A 20,790-nucleotide genomic window follows, 5' to 3' on the forward strand; every position below is an offset into this window, starting at 1 on the left:
TGCGATTTTCAGAAGGGCCGGTCTCCCATTCAGGTACGGGGCGGGGGTTGGGATGGCAAATTGGCAAGCGTCGTGCCCAGCCCTGGGGAGGCTCCGGCCGTCAGCGCCGCGATGGGAGCTGCTGGGCACCGCGCTCCGAAGCCTGCGCTTTCCCAGGGCCCGATTTTCAGAAGCTAGGTGCGGGGCGAGCGCGCAGCGCGGCGGGACAGCGGGCTCTTGGGGGGCAGGACAGGGGCAGGCTGGCCCCTGGCTGGACACTGTGGGTGGCGGGGGAGAGAGGCGGGTCGACCCCGGCCTTTTCCGCGCCTCCCGGTGGGTACCCGCCGCCGGCGCCATGCGCCCGGGAATGGGGGCCTGGTGAAACCCCTGCACCCCCCGAGATTTATTTCACGCTGTCATCGGCCTGACTGCCACGGCCGGGAATTATCTCTCACCCATTCCTCTCGCCGGACGCCTGCGCCGTGGGTCGCTCCGCGATGACGTATGGGGCTGGGGGCGTGGCCGGAGGCGGATGGGGTTGTGGGGCCCGAACGTCCGGGCAGCGGAGGGGGGAGGGGCCGGACATGGCGCTGGCTGAGGCCCGGCCCGGGGGACGATGAATAAGGGCTGGCTGGAGCTGGAGAGCGACCCCGGTGAGGCGGGCGGAGGGCAGGGCAGGGCAGGGCCTATGGGGGTTGTGGGGCTCGACCAGGGGAGGGGCTGGGTCGGTGGGTGCGATGAGCAACTTTCCCCGAAGCGGGAGAGGAGCCAGTGAGACAGCTGAAGAAAAGGGCTGAAGCCCCGATTGCCTCGGCCCCTCTCTGGTTCATCCCGTGACTCTGGCCTCCCAGCCTCAGTTTTCAGGCTGGTGATGTCCCTGGGCATCGCTGATAGACCCCTACGTGCACACTCTCTGGGGTGTCCAGAAAACAGCCCCTAGCCAAGGCTGAGGGCTGGGCTCTCCGAGATGGAGGGTAGCGTGGGACCTGTATTCAGAGCACCAGGAGTGTACTGAAATTGTCATTTTAACCCAGAGTGGATCCAGACATCTTTAGATGGCTCAGGACGGTAGGTGTATGAGTGAGCTGTCAGGCTGTGAACACCAGGGGGTTTCCCTGCTCTTCTGTGTTGTGATAAAATTATACCCATCCTGGGCCATTATATGTATCCACACCAGCACTTAGGTCAGTGTAACTTATGTCACTCGGGGTGAATTATTCACACCCCTGAGCGACAAAAGTTATGCCTGACATAAGTGGCAGTGCAGACATGGTCTAAGTTAGGGTATCTTTTCAATTCATCATCATCATGGATTGCATCAGCTGCATGATTACTTTGCTGTGACTCAACACTGTTCTTCCTCCCCACCGTGGATTCTTGGTTTCTTGAGAGGATGGAGAGGGAACTTGGGGTCTTCAGGCCATTTGCTTTGAGTTACATGCCCTGTACTGGTAGCTTCCCTCAGGACTTCTAATCTAAAAAGCCCCTGCCCCTGGATCAGCCAGGATGGTAGGCCAGTTCTCTTCGATGGATGCTGAAGTAACTGCTGAATGCATGAAGTGAAATGAAAGTGATTTTAGAGGTTGCAGATAAATCAGAAGCAAAAACTTGTGAAGTCAAAACTAGCCTCATCTGCCTACATTGAGCCCTAACATTGTACTACATGTTCTTGAAGAACAGCCTGAGAGATGTAAGATACTCAGTGTTGTGGCACCCTCAAAAGGTGGTCAGACTGGATGATTTGGTGGTCTTCTGTGGCCGTAAATTCTATGTGTCCGTCTACACTGCAGCTGGGAGGTGTAATTTGGATCAAGCTAGTGTGCTAAAAACTGTTGTGTTGCTGTGGCAACACTGGTGGCGGCTTGGGCTAGCTGCCTAAGTACGATCCGTTCAAGGTTTTAGGTATGTAATCGACTGGGTAGCCCGTGTGTGTATGTGTAGCTGAGCTGGGAATTACCCTGCCCAGCTGTAGTGTAGACATACACTTAGTCTATGAGGAGAAAGGCCCCTCGTGCACTCCAGGGCTTGCATTCCTCAGGGCTGAGTTACAGAAACGGGGGGATTCTTAGCTCAGTTTTGCTCTTATAGCTCTGTCTGCAGCCCTGAGTGCTGTTCATATATAGACCAAAACCCTCTAAGTCTTCGGTCCTGTTCTGTCCTGTTGTTGGACAGAGACATGCAAATATTGCCCTGCAAATAAACCTGAGGCTATGGTGTAGAGTGCATCTTTTATATTGTGCGCTCTGATGAGCGTTGTTGTAATTGATATACCATAACTTTTATCTCTGTGGTTTCAAGGAGAGAATCCTTTTATTAGTCTAGGACATTGCATTTATGTATGTACTTCAATTCTATTACTTTTTGGTCCTTGAATTGTTCTTCTCTGAACTCTTTTTCCAGTTTTTCAACATTCTTTTTAAGTACGGACACCAGAACAGAACATAGTAGTCCAGGAATGGTCTCTCTGATGTTTACCATACTCCACAGTCTTGGTGTCATTGCATTCCAGGATAGTGTTTCTCATCTTGTACATGTGGGAAACAAGTTTTCTACCAGCTGGACCTAGCCTATGGTACTCACTCCCACAAGAGAGAAGCAATGAAGACATGTCTCACAGCTCTCAGGTCTAAATGGCAAACTAATTTCTTTGATCTAGATTTCCCATAATAAATTATTCTTCTACTTTCATACAAGCATAAATAAATAAGATATCCTATAAACAAATTAAGCTCTTTCTCCTACTGATGGGAAGAAAGAGAGATGATTTCTCTTTTTAAATGCTTGGGATGCTCCTACTATGATGGACTCATATAACTTCCTAGATAGTTTGGTGGCAGTAGTGGGTCAATCACAGAATATTAGGGTTGGAAGAGACCTCAGGAGGTCATCTAGTCCAATCTCCTGCTCAGAGTAGGACCAACACCAACTAAATCATCCCAGCCAAGGCTTTGTCAAGCTGGGTCTTAAAAACCTCTAAGGATGGAGATTCCACCACCTCCCTAGGTAACCCATTCCAGTGCTTTCTATTAGTGTTTCCTAATATCCAACGTAGACCTCCCCCATTGCAGCTTGAGACCATTTCTTCTTGTGCTGTCATCTGCCACCACTGAGAACAACTGAGCTCCATCGTCTTTGGAACTCTCCTTCAGGTAGTTGAAAGCAGCTATGAAATCCCCCCTCACTCTTCTCTTCTACAGACTAAATAACCTCAGTTCCCTCAGCCTCTCCTCATAAGTCATGTGCTCCAGCCCCCTAATCATTTTCGTTTCATCAATCATTTTCGTCAATACCTTGACATGTAGGTATCCTCTCCACCACCAGGGCTGAGCAGGAAGATCAGGTGGGAAAGAAGGTCCCCTAAAAATGTTAAACCCCAAATATTTTAAAAATCTCTATTCAGGCAGCATGAGCCAGGAATCCACTCAAGTAAGAACTATGGGGCGGTGTCCAGGTCAGGAGAAAATCTGTACTGAAAACAAGGCTTGTTATGGTGCATTATTTTTAATCACAGTTCCAAACTTATAGTTGCCTTCAAAATTTGCCATGGTAGCCTTACAGCACTAGTCAGAGGTAAGGGGCAGAAGATTCTCTGTCTGCCTTCCATGTAGCAGCATGAACTTGGCAGCCAGAAGTAATCTCTCTCTTTTGTTCCTCTTCAGGTCTCTTCACCCTGCTAGTAGAGGATTTTGGTGAGTATGCGAGCCTTTCTGCAAGATAGGTTTCATCTGTGACATGGGCTCTGGCTCCCTTCTGCTGGTCTTGTCACGCTGATTCCTGCTGTCTTTTTTTGTAGGAGTTAAAGGGGTGCAGGTTGAGGAGATCTATGATCTACAAAGCAAATGCCAGGGGTAAGTTACTCACTCAGCAGCACGACTTGCTGAAGTAGATTTCATCAAGCAAAAACTTCTCAGGGCACGTATATGCAGAGTAGTAACACGGACTACGGGGGTGTGATTTCTAAAGGCACTAATATGTTGGCATTAATTGGTTTTGTAGACCCTACTGCGCACTAAAAGTTCCCTTTTTCACATTAATCCAGTGCTGTTCAGTATGAAGTTAACACGTACTAGAGAGCTTTTAGTTCACACCAGCATGGTCTACATGAACCAATGAATGCGCAGATGTTAGTGTGTTTTAGGAATCATATCCCCATAGTCCACCTGTAGACATGCCCTGAGAGTTTGGGAGCTCCGCTTGAGCAGTTCTGAAGGGCCTGCTTGTCACTGTATCAGATTTCTACAGTCGTTTGTTTCATAGACACTTCACAGGGAAGTTCTGAAAAGTGTTTGGTCAGACTTGGGAGGTAGGATGTGTGATCAATCTTCCTGCTTGGTCAAGAGGAGGAGGTGGAAGGAGGATTGAGTTAACCCGTGGCAGTGCTGTGGGATGGGGACTCCAAGTGGGTACCAGAATAACAGTATGTGTAGAGAAAGATCCCGCAGGCTAACAGGATGGATTTCAGGGGTTTAGTGTTCTTTGTCTTCACCACTGGCAGAGGCAATTTCAAGCCTGCAAACAGTGGCTGATGGTTAGAAATAAAGTCATGCATCTAAGAGTGAGCCATCAGGGCGCTCCCACGAAGCTAATGTCTCACCCTGCTCAAAAACATTACACTGCAAACCTAGTGTAGTACGGTATGAAATACTGGGTCATCTGATGATGACCTGGCTACACTGCGGGACATGGAGAGGCATCTCTCTCCTGTTTTGAGCAGGGAATTGGACTGGATGACCTCCTGAGGTCTCTTCCAACCCTAATCTTCTATGATTCTCTGATTCCCCGGAGAGTGTGTAACTGCTCCACTCCATAGGGTCTCCTTATTACTGTACTGTGGGGTTCCATTAAATCACAAAGATTACAGACTTGGGTGCTCTCTGAGATGCCTGGTTCGATATCAGACTAGAATAATCAGCTGGAGTGTGGGGAACAAGGACAGCTGTGGTACTTTCCAGTAGGCTGGGGGTTGGCTTTAATGCCTCTCCTTGTTTCTTCTCACAAATTGTGGTTTAAACTGAAAACGCCTCTGGTGCTTGACTGACTGGAGCGGCACAGTTCATGTTGATGGAGACACTTCTAAACTGGCTCAGCTGCTAACTCCACCCCCCATTGCATTTCTTTCCCTGCCAGCCCAGTGTACGGGTTCATCTTCCTCTTCAAATGGATCGAAGAGCGCCGGTCCCGCCGGAAGGTCTCCACCCTGGTGGATGAGACATCGGTGATTGACGATGACATCGTCAATAATATGTTCTTTGCTCATCAGGTAGGTTGGCTGGGAGTGGAGGGCGAGGCGTGTCTCTCAGGACGCCGCTGCGGGGGAGTGGGAAGTGAGGACTCTTTCATGCATTGGTATAATCTGTAGCTAGCCAAAATGTGGAAGACTTGGAAGTGATGGTCAATAGGTATACAGTAGTTACCCCGATTGGTAGAACGCATGTTTTTGTGGGAATTGTACATTTAGCCTATCGCTGAGCAGGAGTCCTTGTCCCAGCTTGGGTTTGGCTTTTATATTAGTCACCCAGGTATATTTTGGGATATAATGAAGGCAGCAGCTATCTGAGGGGCATTTGGAACTGGGGACCAAACAACAGAGTTTGGGAGATTTGGGAGTCCTGGACAGTGGGGATATGTGAAACTAACACTTTCCCTGGATCACTCCTTAACACATGGCTGGTAGGAAAGGCTAGAGGACTTGCTTGGGATCTAGCATTTCTCTGGAGCCCAGAGTGCTGTGCTGAGTGCACAAGGCTTGCAGCCTGCTCTGGAGAAAGGGATCAGGAGGTTAGCCAGCATTGTGGTCTTGCAGAGCACCGACTGATGCGTTTGGTATAGTCCCCTACTGGAGGTGAATCAGGGGGTATCACAGCATTTTGGGAGAAGGCAGCTTACATGAGTGCAACTCCAGCCCCCAAATATTCTGGGACTGCATTCTCCCATGGTGCCATGTTTTCTGTAGACATTATTAAATGGCTGTATGTCTAGCTTCTTCCCTCGTCCGCTCCGGGACCTTGCAGCAGGCTGGAGGGGTTGAGGGAATCCAAGTCAGCTGTTACAACAGAGGTCCAGTTTTCCTTGAACAGCTGCTCACAGGGGTATGGTGTGATTGACCTGGGGACACTGACCGGAACAGGGGTCGTGTTGGTCAATTTAGTGCTCCAGGCAGCTGTTGTGCTATTTTTCAGCACCAGTTACTGCATGGTGCTAGGTAACTCCCTGGTGGTGATGCTGAAGTATCATCCCTTTTCTGTTGTTTAACTTGGTCTATTTGCCCATTAGCTGATTCCCAATTCCTGTGCCACCCATGCCTTGTTGAGTGTCCTCCTGAACTGCAGCAATGTGGACCTGGGGCCGACGCTGAGTCGCATGAAGGATTTCACCAAGGGGTTCAGCCCAGAGGTATGGGGTGGCCTGCGGCAGTGGGGCTTTGGGGGAGCATCTGAGGGATGCGTCTTGCTGTGGGGACCCTACTCCTTTCCTGAGAGGTTTTTGTAAAGGGATGGCTCCTTAGGTAGTCATGCCCTCACCCAAGCTTCTGGTCTCATTCCTCCCCCCTTGCTCTTGCGTTCATCCTAATCCTTTCTCCTTACTTCACCCTTAGTCTATCTTCTTTGCTCTTGCCTAGCTCTGTGCTGTCCCCTAGGTCTGGAATATTCTCCATACCCTCTTTAGCCAAGCACCCACCTCTTCAAGCACTTCCTCCTTCCTTCCTCACAGTAATGCCCTGGGCCGCCTCCTCTGGAACTGGTACTATGTCTTTACCTTGGGTTTGTGTCTCCAGGTCATGATCCACTCTTGTACAGCCCTGTGTAAATCTGTTAATGAGGTGCCCACAGATGAGGGAGGCGTTTCCAGAGACATGGACTAGAAGTGCTTAGTTGAGAGATTCCAGCTATCGCATCCCTCCACCTCAGGGGTTTTTATAATCTTCCTTTGCTTTTTGCAGAGTAAAGGCTATGCCATTGGGAATGCTCCAGAGCTGGCCAAGGCCCATAACAGCCATGCCAGGTGAGTGTGGGTGTCCCCAGCAGCTCAGCTTCCTGGGGGAAGGGCGGTTGCTGCTGCTGCTGCTGCTGCTGCTGCATTGACCTCTCGGATGTGTTGCCTTTGCAGGCCAGAGCCTCGGCACCTGCCAGAAAAGCAGAATGGAATCAGCGCTGTGCGGACCATGGAGGCTTTTCACTTTGTCAGTTATGTTCCCATCAAGGGGCGGCTCTTCGAGCTGGATGGGCTGAAGGTCTATCCCATCGACCATGGTAAGGAGCCCCAGCACCCACCGCCACAGGGATGTCTAGAAAAGACCTCGCCTGTGTGTGGCCCCAGGACATGACACTTGCTGTGTATGTTTCCTTGGTGTTGCTGGAGCACATACAGTGACACTTGCATCACACCTGACATCTCATTAGGCTCATTGAATTGACCTTCCTGATGGACATCTCCATCTGGCACTGGGCCCAGTCCTATTCAACATATTCCTTGATGAGCTGGAAAAAGGGGTAAACAGTAAAGTAGCAAAATTTGCTGATGCTACAAAACTACTCAAGATAATTAAGTCTAAAGCAGACTGTGAAAAGTTACAAAGGAATTCCACAAAACTGGGTGACTGGGCAACAAAACGGCAGATGAAATTCAATGTTGATAAATGCAAAGTAATGCACATTGGAAAACATAATCCCAACTATATATATATAAAATGATGGGGTCTAAATGAGCTGTTACCACTCGAGATCTTGGAGTCATAGATAGTTTTCTGAAAACATCCACCCAATGTGCAGCAACAGTCAAAAAAAACGAGCTGAAGGTTGGGAATCATTAAGAAAGGAATAGATAAGACAAAAAATATCATATTGCATGTATATAAATCCATGTGTATCCACACCTTGAATACTGCATGCAGATGTGGTCGCCCCTTCTCCAAAAAATATTGGAAAAAAGTTCAGAAAAGGGAAACAAAAATGATTAGGGGTATGGAACAGCTCTCATGCGAGGAGAGATTAATAAGACTGGGACTTTTCAGCTTGGAAAAAGAGATGACTAAGGAGGGGATATGATAGAGGTCTATAAAATCATGACTGGTGTGGAGAAAGTAAATAAGTAAATTACTCCTTCTTGTAATACAAGAACTAGGGGTCACCAAATGAAATTAATAGGCAGCAGGTTTAAAACAAACACAAGGAAGTATTTCCTCACACAGCACACAGTTGTGAAGATGTTGTGAAGGCCAAGACTATATCAGGGCTGATAAAAGAACTAGATAAATTTATGGAGGATAGGTCCATCAAAGGGTATTAGCCAGGATGGGCAGGAATGGTGTCTCTAGTCTCTGTTTGCCAGAAGGTGGGAATGGGCGACAGGGGCTGGATGACTTGATGATTACTTGTTCTAGTCACTCTCTCTGGGGCACCTGGCATTGGCCACTGTCGGAAGACAGGATACTGGGCTAGATAGACCTTTGATCTGACCTAGTATGGCTGCTCTTATGTTGTGAGGATCTAGAGCTGTTTCCTTTCGATGGGTCAAGCTTTGGGCTTTTTGACTCCAGACTTGTTCCCATCCAGGAAATCGTAACTACCTCTGCACTCTTCAGCTGCAGCAAGGTTACAAGGGAGGGAATCTCCTGGCAGAACGACCGGTGTGAAATCTATCCTGTGAATGGCAAGCATACTCTAAGTGCATCTCTGGTTCACCAGCACAAATCCCAGCCCCAACTGTTGTGGGAGGGCAGAGCAGGAGATGATGTGCTATATATAGTCGTACGCAGTACACACAAGAATTGAGCCCTGTTGCATAGGCTGGGTAAAGTGAGCCCAAGATATCGTCTTAGAGGCAGAAGTTGGTCCCTATCCCTGGCGTGACTTGCTGATGGAAGGGACTATTCCGAAGATGTTGCTCATCTATGTGGATTGCTGGACCCAAGCAGCCTAGCTGCTGTGCTGGCCCAGTCTGAGTTGGGGATCTTGGCCTGCTGTACTAATTTGCTTTCTCATGTTTTCCCAGGGCCTTGGGCTGAGGATGAAGAATGGACAGACAAAGCCAGGAGAGTGATCATGGAGCGAATTGGCCTGGCCACAGCAGGGTAAATGCCCAGATGAGCTTGGGGGGTGGGGTGCGGGTAGACTTTCCTTCAACACACCTCGGTGTTTGTGTTACAGCGTGACAGCTCATGGGTGCATTTTAGCAAATAGCAAACTTTTCAGACCTGGATTACTGGGCCCCACGTGGAGGGGAGAGGTTACTCCGTGCTATAGGAGCTTGAGATGCTTCACACGTATGTAGGCCATGAGTCCTATTAACTTGCTTTGTCTCTTCTGCAATCTGACTAGTCTGAAGAGGCAGGGAAATGTTCTTTCATTGCAATATGATGTTTCTCTGAATAGCTATGCAGCCAGTCAGAATGCAGGAGAAGGGATGGTAATGGTGGATCTTCACTTGCACAGATCCTTAATCATAGCAGCATTGGAGACCAGTTAGGTGCCTTTTGCTTGACCCTGTTGTTATTGAATTGGGCCTCTTAGGAAGTCTGTAGAGGGGCCCAGCTGTGATCTCAGAGCTGCAGCATGAGGGCCCAAACATCTGTATAACTTATGCTCTCAATTACTCAGAACGTGGTTTAGCAGCTCTGGGTTTCCACTTGTGGAAATGTCCTGGCGGGCTCATCGTCCCTGACTGCTGTAGGACAGACAATGATTGTCTGTGATATGGTGTCAGAGCACTTCCTTGTGTATGAGGGACCCCTGAAGTGAATGTTCTGACGTCCATCTTGGGAACAAGAAACTTCTGTTCTCCCAGAAGTGTCTGTGGCAAGAATGAATAGAGGCTGGCCTTCCCTCCATTACGATCTGCCTTAGGAGAGGCCTCTGGGCTAATGAAGGAGTGCCCTGGCTGCTGTGTGGCTCAGGAGGTGGGACCAAGTAACCTCAACTTCACAAGTTCTGCAGCAGCCTGTGGGTGCGCTGTGCCACCATGCAGCAGGAGTGCTTTCCATTCTTCCCAATGTGCTGCTGCTTGGACAAATTGTTATGGCTTTGTAACTACCTACCTCGGGCCTTATGTGATCCCACCCAGGGTAGTGTCTGACACCTCCTAGTGCCTCGGGGTGGAGGGAAGGGGGTCCCCGCTTTCAGGAGAGGAACCAAAGTAGTGTGGAGAGGTGAAGTGACTTGGCTAAAGATCATACTAGAAATCCATAGCAGGGGCAGGCAATGAACCTTACTCCCTCCTAATCATGACTTCTATGACCCAAACTGTGGTGGTCAAAGTTTGGTAGGGTTTTGGTAGGTGAGTTTTGATTGCCCCGCAGCCGGCACTCTGAAAGTAACAGCCTCAGGTTCCCACCGCTGCAGTGAAGTGAGGACGTACCTGCAGGGGCCATGTTGTGAAGCACAGATGAGGCAACCTGTGACTTATCTGACTTGAAATGATCAATTTGTTCCCAAATACTCACTGACAACATACAGCCCTGCCAATTGGCTAAGGAATCTCCTACCCAGCTAGCCACACACTTGGAGCCCTGCTCGGCCACTTGGGTTCCTTGTGCCCCGTTTCTCTGGGTGCTGTGAAGCTGCTTTATTGCTTCAAGGAATGCTGCGTGGGCCATGAGTATATTGGTTTAACCTGCATTGCTGCCTGGGACCTGCTGTTACATTCTGGTGGCATCCAGACACCCATCAGCGGTTTGTTGGGGCAGCTCCTTCCTCTGGCTGAGCCAGAGCTAACGTGCTGGGTGTGGTTTGCCTCAGGGAGCCGTACCATGACATCCGTTTCAACCTCATGGCGGTGGTGCCCGACCGGAGGATGAAATACGAATCTAAGCTGCACATCCTGAAGATGAACAGGCAGACTGTACTGGAGGCCCTGCAGCAGGTAGGAATGGGTGAGCTAGCTGAACGAATGAGCTGGGTTTACCATCAGCCTGTAATTTCTGGCTTTCCAAGCACTGCCCGGCCCTGCTTTCTCTCACTCCAGCCTGTGGGCAGCGTGGCTCCTAGGACATGTGGGAGTAGCACCTTCAGGCGCCCTTTGCCTGTGGTTGGTACCATGCTCTATGCCTCCGTCCTGTAGCTTTGCTCAGTGTAGTCTCATGTGGCTGCTCTCCCTGCATAGACTTTCACATGCCGTGCATTTGCTGGGCTTTGCTCTATTGACCATTTAGCCCAGTGGTCGATCACGTCTAACCTGGTGGAGTTCCAGCAGGGCAAGCGACCAGCTGATTCTCCTTCCTTTCCTGGCTGCATGTGGGTACTGGGAAGTGGCTCAGCAGTGTGAGTTCTTCTGCTTCCCTCCCTTAGCCCTGTGTCTTGCGAGACTGGTTCTGAGAAGTATCTGGTTCAACAGTCAGGTGCAGATTGTCTTTTGCTTTCAAGCTTATCCGGGTAACTCAGCCGGAGCTGATTCAAACCCAAAAGTCCCAGGAGTCTCAGCTGGCTGAGGAGTCCAGGCCGGCCAGCAGCAAGGCGTGTCTGGCACTGGAGACGAGCAGAGCACAGCTGGCCCCGGAGAGCTCACACCCAGGTATGGGACTCGCTCTGCCGGGATGATAGTCCTGGCGCAAAGGCACTCAGCTGTGGCTTGATAACTTGACACTGGAGTACTGGGTCCCTCCGTGGAATAGAGTGGAGCAGTGCTGGCTTGGCCTTGATTGTTCTGCTCCCAAATACAGCTGTGCATGCTGTCCCAGGGCCACGGGGCATGGAGTTACTCTGGGCTGTACCCCCCATTTGCTGGCCTGTACCCTGCCGCTGGTAGGGCTGCTGCTATGGAATTTGAGAAAGGCAGAACTTCTGCCATGCTTATTATTGCTCTTGGCAGTGTATTGGGCTGGGGAGGAGCATGAAAGCTCAACTGCTGTTGTGTGTCAGGAAGGAGGTTAAGTAGAGCATCTAGAATCAAAGGAGCTCAAGTCCATCGGGAAAAGCTTCTCTTTGATGTAGGGTGTGTGTGTTACAGAGAGCACTGAGGACTCCACTGGCCAGGGCCACCCTCCCGCCGCACAGAGCCTGCCCAACAAATCCAAACTGGTAGCAAAGCCATCTGGGAGCTGCATCAACGGTGCTCCCGCAAACCCCAATCCCATTGTGCAGAGACTCCCAGCCTTCTTGGATAACCACAACTACGCCAAGTCACCCATGCAGGTATGTGAGGCCTGGCCTTTCTTCCCATTGGGGGCTGCAGTGTTCTAGGCTGTCTCTCTTAAGCCTCATGAATGAAGTCTTAGGAAACTTTCTACCTCTCTGGCTCCAGCAACTGACTCCACCAGAGTGCAGGGTGAGGTCCCATAGAGCCCCAGGTCTGTCTGGAGGTCTGTAGCACTTCCACAGTTCCTTACGAATGAATACAGGCAAAGTCAGGTTGTATACGCCAGAGAGAACAAGACACAAATGGAGTCGGACTGATCTGTTTCTACTGATCTGTTAAAAGGTATCTTTTATGCTGTCCCCTTTGGGGATGCATTGCTGGGTTTTTAGCCTGTTCTGGATTTACATGACCAGATAAACCATGCTCTAGGCACGTTTGTTTCGCTTTGTTTCTGTGGGGAAATAGAGGCCAAAGCTCTGAGCCCTGGCATTTTTGGTCCTGAGCTTTGATGGGTTCAGTTTTATGTTGAGATCATGTTTGGCTGGACCTAGAAGTGCCCCAGGGTGAATCTGGTCAGTGTGTGTGCGCGTGCCCACAATTGAATCTCTGAATCCCTTCCCCGAGAAAGGGGCTACCCCTGGGCTGCGGTTAGGGATGCGGCCAGCCTCAGGCCTGCGTTGAAGTGTCTTTGCCCCATTTCCAAGGAGGGCTGACTGCATGTGGTCCCCTGCCCAGGATGGGCCTTTCAGGCAGCGAGTGGGTGTGTTTTGCAGGAAGAGGAGGACCTTGCAGCGGGAGTGGGCCGTAGCCGGGTTCCGGTCCGCCAGCACCAGCACTACTCCGATGATGAGGATGACTATGACGAGGAGGAGGAGGAGGAAGTTTGTAACACTGCCCCTGCCATCAGGTAATGGATGGAGCTGAGATCTCAGGCTGCTGGGAGCGTAAGGCCTTGCACTTCTTTCCCCTCCTCCCCCCAGGCCTTTTTGTTCCCTAGTGTAGATGAGTGAGGCAGAGGATGCCCTAGGGAAGTGACCCCAGGTAGGTGACCAGTCGCTCCAGCCAACCGACATCTCCTGTGTTGGCTGGGTGCGAAGACAGCCCTAGCAGATGGGGTGCTTGCGGGGCGGGGTGTGTGTGTGTCCTGAGCACAGACTGGCTGGCAAAAGAGGCCCTGCTGGATATTCATCCAGCCGTGGTCAGCTGATCTCTTCATCTAGACTGTGCTTAAGTCACACCTTGCTGGGGCTTATCTCCAAGTGTGCCTCACTGGAGCTCATACCAGATACTCCAGTGTGCTGCGCTCATGGGGGACTATGGCAGGAGAGGGAAAGCAAAAGAGGACCAGAAGAGCATGGCGGGGTGGGGACTAGCGCTCTTACTTGGATCTTGGTGGTGGTAAAGGAGGCTAGTGCTATGCTTGAAGGATGATCAGTTTTAGGAATGTGTAGGGGAAGGATGAGCTTGTGGTTCCAACACAAGACTGTGATAGGCAGGGGACATATCATTGTGGCCTGAGGCAAATGGTTTACATACAAATTTTCAAGGCTCAATTAATTTTGGGTGCCCAACTTGAGGCACATAAGCCCTGGTTCCCCATTTCCCTTCATCTTGAACAGTCACTTACCCCAATGCCCAGTGGGTGTGAAATGCTCCCATTGTGAATCAGGACTCCGGAGCCTGTCTATCAGGCCTGGGAGCCCCCACGGCTCCCATTGATGTCAGCGAAAAGTGCAGGTGTCCAGCCCCTCTGAGAACTGAGATGAGAAGATGAGGACTCGGAATTAGTGAAAGGCTTTGAAATCTTTGTGTTTGGCCCCATCCATGCAATCCGGATGGTGGCTTTGAAAGGTGTTGGGAGGCTAAATCCATGAGTTTGTGGAGGGCTTTGAGATCTCAGAGGGAAGGGAGCAGAGAAGTGTGAAGTGTTATTTGCATGGTGGAAATGGCTTATGGTGAGTTCCAAACCGGTGACGCTGTAAATGAAATGGAATGACATTGTGATTGGCCCATTGCATTGCGGGTCAGTGATGCCTCCCCAGAGAGGGAAAGTGAAAAAACAGACTGGCCTTGTCTACGCTTAAAATAGTGCATCAGTGTAGACACTACCTACATTGACAGGAGGGGTTCTCTCGTCAACCTAATGCTAGCTACGCTGGGGGTCAGTTGATTTAACTGTGTCGCCCAGGGTGTGGATTTTTCACATAGTTAGACCAACCTAATTTCCTTGTGTAGACCAGGCCTTCTGTGTGTGAGTCCATACTGCCGCTGTCGTTATTTCTAGAGCGCTGGGTGCTGAGTAAGTCCCTACCCTGAGCTGCTAACACTCCTGTTCCCATGTCGGAGGTGCTAGAGCATGAAGGCTGAGCTGATCAGTCTGTGCCTTTGGGAAGCCCTTGGCTGTGCGGGACAGAGCACTGACTGACCTTTCCAGTCACGTGAGCTGTGATGTTTCCTCCATTTTCCCCAGTTTGCCATGTTCCATTGGGCCAGGCTCGGAGTGATCTGAACTAGAGGTGCTTCAAGCATTGCTTCTGTATTCTGTGTCCAAGCTAATTGCCTGTGAGTGCTAGGGGTTGTAATATGTCGGCCTTCCCCAGCTGTTGGGGTGCTGTACCTAGTGCTGCCTGCAGCTTCCCTCCCTGTAGTTGCTGTCGGTTCTCCTTGCTATCTGTGCTTGATCTCCTGTTCTGTGTCCTTGGGCAGGTATAAGAGGAAGGGGCAGGGGAAGCAGGAGCTTGTGGCTGGGGCAGCAGACAGCCAGCTCTCCATCCTCCAGCCCAACACCATCAACGTTTTGGCGGAGAAGCTCAAGGAGTCCCAGAAGGACCTTTCCATCCCTCTCTCCATCAAGACTGGGAGCGGGGGCACCACCGTAGCCGTGGTTGCCCATTCACAGCCCTCCCCCACGCCCAGCAACGAGAGCACGGACACTGCCTCGGAGATCGGCAGCGCCTTCAACTCCCCTCTGCGCTCCCCTATCCGCTCGGCTAACCCTACCCGGCCCTCCAGCCCTGTCACCTCCCACATCTCCAAGGTGCTCTTCGGGGAGGAGGACAGCCTGCTGCGTGTGGACTGCATGCGGTACAACCGGGCCGTGAGGGACCTGGGGCCTATCATCAGCACCGGCCTGCTGTGCCTCACCGAGGAAGGGGTGTTCTGCCCTCTTGCCATCACAGGTAGGTGGTGGGGAAGGACCAGTCATTCTGGGTGGGAGATGGGGGCTCTCCCATGGCAGTAGGCTGAAGGGAAAGACCTCGGTTCTGCCATGGGTGAGAGGGCAGGATGCTGGGCCCTGAGATGACCAGGGAAGGGATGTAATGTTGCTTCTATCTGGATGTTGAGGTGGGGGGCAGCATGTCCATTGGCGCAGGGAGCCGGTGTTAGCACATGGCCATGGTACCTAACGCTTTCTTTCCTGGTGTGCCCAGATGATGGGAAAAGCTCCCCACTCTCCAGCAAGCAAAGAGAAGAGGCTCAGTCTGCTGTCAGAATGGACGAGAAGGAGGCAAGCGAGCCAAGTGACAGCAAAGAGAAGGTTGCTCTCTGCAGGTCCAGCGATCACCCTTGCGGGGAGAAGTATTCTCCCAAAGTGAGTGTCCTGTCGTTCTTCCCTGAGCGAGGCAGCAGATCCCCAGAGCCAGGGTCCTGCGTTAGCGACTGGGGGCACAGCCTCTCTGCCAGAGGCCTCAGGAGCTGGTTTCTGTAGGCAGGTAGCAAGTGCAGTCATTGGATTAACCATTGGGTGCCAGGAGTCAGGTTTCTTTACAGCCTGCTCCTTGCAGTTTGGTCTCTGTGGAAGCTCTTGCCTATAGCCTGCCCGTGCTTTAACCCCAATCTCTCAGTCCACCAGCCTTGCCACCTTTATTCCCTTAAATTGTAGGGAATTTGGTACTAGTAAAAGGTTCTGGCCTGCGAGCCATGGCCACTGAGCCCGTTTATCTCGCGAGCTAGCTGCACCAGCACAGCTACCCCACCCTGCCCTCCTGAGGAGTTGCTGTCTGTCTCTGGGAATGGGAGGGCAGGCCGGACTTTGCCACTCGCTTTGTCACAGGGACACGTGTCCGCCAGGAACTGGGCCGAGTCCACCAGTGCATTTTATACAGTGCCCCAACTGGCTGCTTATTGCCCCTCCTAGAGGAGAAAAGCTGTGTGTGCTGGTGCCGGTGCCTTGAGCCATCCTGACATCTGTGCTGTGCTCTTGCTCATCATGCTGGGATTTTCCAGGCGAGATCCACCACACCAACACCCTGGGCTCTTGGCAATCCCACTCTATTGCAGTTAAATGGAACTGCACCGGTTCCTTAGAACTGCTTCTAATGCTGCTGTCCAGCAAAGCCCTGTGGCTTGTGAGAGGAGCCCTTTCCCTCTGTAACACAGGGCTTGATGTCGGCATGCCTTGCTGTGCCAACAGCCCCCAAACTTGCATTTCCCACTGCGTGGGGCAACGTGACTTGGAGTTGCTTGGCCGGTGCACTGGTTGTACTGATCTAGGAAGGCTGCTGGGCTGTGGTGGCAGCAGGCGTTATGGGGCGTGTCTTCCCTGCACCTTCTCCCTGGCACTGAGCTGCAGCAGGGGCAGTGTGGGTCATGTTCTCTCTGCTCGGCTCTTCCAGGAGCTGCTGGCGCTGCTGAAATGCGTGGAAGCCGAGATTGTGAACTATGAGGCCTGCCTGAAGGAGGAGGTGGAGAAGAGGAAAAAATTCAAGGTGCACTGGCTGATTGCTTATTTGGGTCCCTTAGGAGGCTAAACCAGGCTATAGCCCCAGGGGACATGCCCTTCGCACTGGGTATACAGGGAGAGACTTCTTTAGGTAAGGCCTGGGGAGAGGAAGGAATGGTCTCTGCCAGCCCTCTCCTTCCATCTAGGAAGGCTTCCTGTCCTGAGATGACAAAGCCTGGTCAGGACAAACAGACTGCCTAAGCAGCATTACAAATGTGCAGAGTGAGCAGCGCAGCTGAACCGAGGCAGAAACCTGCAGGAGAAGTGCTGGGCTTGCCTGGCTGCATAGCAGAATTCCTCCACTCTCCCCACTCAGTTAGTTCTGATCTCTACTGCACTTCCCTGTGGGCACATGGCTTACCGTGTAGGTCTGCAAACTAGAACTGGGGCAAATCTTTCCTTGCCTGACAATCCACTTTAGATACCCCTTGCCCTTGGCTCTGGCCACCTTAACCGTGTTTTTCCCTGATCCCTCCTGTCTGAGCCCATCCATACAGGGAGCAGCCAGGAGCTGGGTTTGGGGTGTTGCTTTCAGATCCATTGTGGACTTAGCTTAGAACCCAAACCAGCCAAGAGCTGACCCCAGGCTCCTGTCTCTAGGGATGGGATCAGGTTCTGGGCTTCGGTTTCTGACTGCCCCGGGATGTAGCTGTTCACCTTGAGTTTTCTCTTCCTCCACCTCTTTGCAGATTGATGACCAGAGAAGAACCCACAACTATGATGAATTCATCTGCACGTTTATCTCCATGCTGGCTCAGGAAGGTGAGGTTGGCTGCTTCCTTGAAATGCAGCTGTGGGGAGGCTTGGAACTGCTTGGGTTCATAACCCCTTGGAAGCAGCATGCCCACTTGCCTGTCTGAAGATGGGGAGTTGCTGAGGGGTTGCCCTGTTGTTGCACTTCACTGGAGTTCATCAGCTGCTTCAGCGGGGGATCCTAGCACACTACTTATTCCCATAATACAAGAACTAGGGGTCACCAAATGAAATTAATAGGCAGCAGGTTTAAAACAAATAAAAGGAAGTTTTTCTTCACACAGCGCACAGTCAGCTTGTGGAACTCCTTACCTGAGGAGGTTGTGAAGCCTAGGACTATAAAAGAGAACTGGATAAATTCATGGCGGTGAAGTCCATAAATGGTTATTAGCCAGGAAGGGTAAAGAATGGTATCCCTAGCCTCTGTTTGTCAGAGGATGGAGATGGATGGCAGGAGAGAGATCACTTGATCATTGCCTGTTAGGTTCACTCCCTCTGGGGCACCTGGCATTGGTCACTGTCGGTAGACAGATACTGGGCTAGATGGACCTTTGGTCTGACCCGGTACGGCCGTTCTTATGTTTATGTTCTTACTGCTGCCATGTTGAAAGGTCCACTCGAGACGCACTACTCAAGACTAACTCATGGTCTCTTGCCGGTAGAGAGGCCCTGAGCAGGGGAGCAAGCATGGGGGCTGACATTCCTACAACTCTGTGGAAAGCATGAGCCTTCTGCTCTGGGATCTGAGGATTTTCTGTCCTAAAATGAACTGGGAAGCCAGGGTCTCCAGCTTAGGAAAAGGGTTACGGTTAAGCTGCTGGTATGGGAATCCTAAAACTGGGCTGGGGTGGTTAGGTAGGAGGTTAGATGAACTCACTAGGAACAATGTGGCATCAGGTGTCTACGTTCCACCCTGGAAGGTGGGTGAGAGACTTGTTCTCTGGTTTGTCTGTTCTCTCTTGCAGGAATGCTGGCCAGCCTTGTGGAGCAGAACATCTCTGTCCGCAGACGCCAAGGAGTCAGCATTGGGCGTCTCCACAAGCAGAGGAAGCCGGATCGCCGGAAACGCTCCCGTCCATATAAAGCCAAGCGCCAGTAGTGGCATCCTTATGGTCAAGAGGGGGAGCAGAACTGTGCACCCACATTGCTCATGCTAGCTGGTGCTTGTATCTACAAGCACTCGGATGGACCAGTCGCCCTGTGCCAAGGGGAGATGGACCCAACAAGAACCCCGGGACTGGGTCCTTTCTGCTCATGTCCTCAGAGCTGTTTCAAATGGAATTTGGATTTTATCAGCCACAGCCTGGGCACCCTGTGAAGTCTGGGAACGGGCACTCCCTGCAGCAGTGAAGGGCATGTTCTAGTGTCAGTGCTACAGGGACGCTTGGATCTACTAGACAAATGTGTGCCAGGTTGCTCTGCATAGTCCATGGTATTCTAGCCCAGGACTGATGGAAATCAGCAATCTGCTGAGGGAAAGGCAGCTGGAGTCAGTATGATGATGCTAATGGGTGTCTGTGCTGGCCCCATCTGGCTGTGGCTCCTGGTTTCCAGCATCCAGGCCTTCAGCTCCACACTGCTCTGGGACATTGATACCAATTTTCAATTTCACAAATGTTTATTTTGTGGTTCTGACCAATGGTGCCAGTGTTGTCCCCTGAGCACAGCTGGCTCCCTGGTGGCCTGTTCTGGGCCATCTCTGGGCTGCAGTGACATGCCTCTGGGCTGCTGCTGTCCTTGTGTTAGTCATGGTGGGCTGCTCACCTCTGAGCATGCCTCTGGGGGGGTTAGCACTGTGTGTCGCTGTTTTGTGGACCATCACCTGGTGGAGGTGGTAGGATTTCCCATGCTTACCCACTGTCCCTTCTCTTGCTGGGTTGGCTTGGCCCACCCACCCTCGTTTGGGCATGGGTTCCAGATGCAGTGCAGATCACTGCAGTCGCATGCTTGTGCTGCTGGTGCTAGTTAGTTGGTGCAGCACTCAGACTAAGTGACTTTGTGGCAGGGCAGCTGCTGGAGGACGCTCTAGTTCCTGAGATGGTGTCATTCCAGGCTGAGATTAGGCCCTTGCTGCACCATGCGTCATCATAGGGGAAAGGGCTGCAGAGGCAGCATTTGTTTAATGGCCTTCCACTGACTTCAGTGCCTAACTCAAAACAAACCATGAAGCAGCTGGGCAGGAAACCTTAGTGAAACTCAACAAACCCATCCCCCACTTCCACAGTGTTTCTTCCCAGGCAGGGACGTCGGGCCTTTGAATGGCTGATCCCTGCAAACAGTTTTAAAAAGGAGGCTGGGGTGGAGAGCTAGCTCTGCCCCAGTCACCGGAGGGAAGAATTGCTACTCTGCCTATTTCCATCATGTAGGTAAATCAAACAGAACCCAGTGCACTGCAGCTGAGGCTGGTGCTTCCACCTCACAGGAGCTAGTGTCCACAGCTGCTCTCCCCTGGGCCCAAGGCTGGACTCTGGCTCATGCTGCCTGGGTTACCTTTTTATACTGTCACAGCCTGACAGGTAAGCAGTCCTATCCCCACACTGACCCTGTGAGCACTGCCGGAAGGGGCTTTCTCCTCTCCAGTAGCAGCCTTCAGGCTTGTCTCTTGAAGGAAACACGGGGTTGAGTGCTGCTAACTGCCAGGCCAGCCAAAACTGTTAATGGCGTTTTAAGGGAAGGGTGCTGGTGCAGGTGAAAGCAGATCTGCCTCAGGGAAGAACTGGATTCACAAATATCCTGCTTTGTACAGAGCTTGACTGTCAAATGAAATCATTGCTGGTCTCTGGCTGCGTCTAACACCATCTGCTGTAAATAGCAGCCTGGTTGGAAAGAATAAAGCTGTCCTATAGCACACAGCTGTTTTGGAAAGGGATGGGTAATAGAGGCTGGGGGGTGCAGGCTGGGTACCTAGCACACTGCAGGGGAGCATTTGGATAGAAGGATAAAGCAGTCAGTGCAGCAGGTAGAGTATCAGCAGACACACAATAATGGCACCTGGCCTAAGCTGCTCTAGTCAGTTACCAGCCCCTGCTGTGGGAACCATGTGAGTCTCTGCATTTCCTGGCCCTTGATTTCAGCTGCTGCCTAGTTTAAACACCTGGTGGGAGGGGAAGGGGGCACCTGATTAGAAGAAACAAGTATGCTTCTGGTAAAATCAACAGCTGCTTTATTTATGACAACTAAAGAGCTCTGAGAGGCAGGGGCAGCCAGAGCAGGGTTTAATTGCAGGCCTCTCCTAGCTCTAGCTGACTGCACCAACCAAGCAGTGC

At 51.5% G+C, this 20,790-nt stretch overlaps 1 protein-coding gene across 1 annotated transcript; it reads left to right on the plus strand.

The window, feature by feature from the left end:
• Positions 1-508: 508 nt before the first annotated feature.
• BAP1 (BRCA1 associated protein 1) lies at positions 509-20,374 on the plus strand. The gene is made up of 17 exons (XM_050958655.1): positions 509-632; positions 3,639-3,668; positions 3,773-3,827; positions 5,107-5,239; positions 6,253-6,372; positions 6,920-6,981; positions 7,087-7,229; positions 8,971-9,049; positions 10,713-10,836; positions 11,337-11,484; positions 11,920-12,104; positions 12,822-12,955; positions 14,755-15,227; positions 15,480-15,640; positions 16,665-16,757; positions 17,461-17,533; positions 18,490-20,374. The coding sequence occupies exons 1-17, from the start codon at positions 596-598 to the stop codon at positions 18,621-18,623; spliced, it is 2,184 nt and encodes a 727-aa protein (XP_050814612.1). The 5' UTR covers positions 509-595; the 3' UTR covers positions 18,624-20,374.
• Positions 20,375-20,790: the final 416 nt, after the last annotated feature.

The sequence above is a fragment of the Gopherus flavomarginatus genome, chromosome 6 (genome assembly GCF_025201925.1).
Source record: "Gopherus flavomarginatus isolate rGopFla2 chromosome 6, rGopFla2.mat.asm, whole genome shotgun sequence".
Taxonomy (NCBI): domain Eukaryota; kingdom Metazoa; phylum Chordata; order Testudines; family Testudinidae; genus Gopherus; species Gopherus flavomarginatus.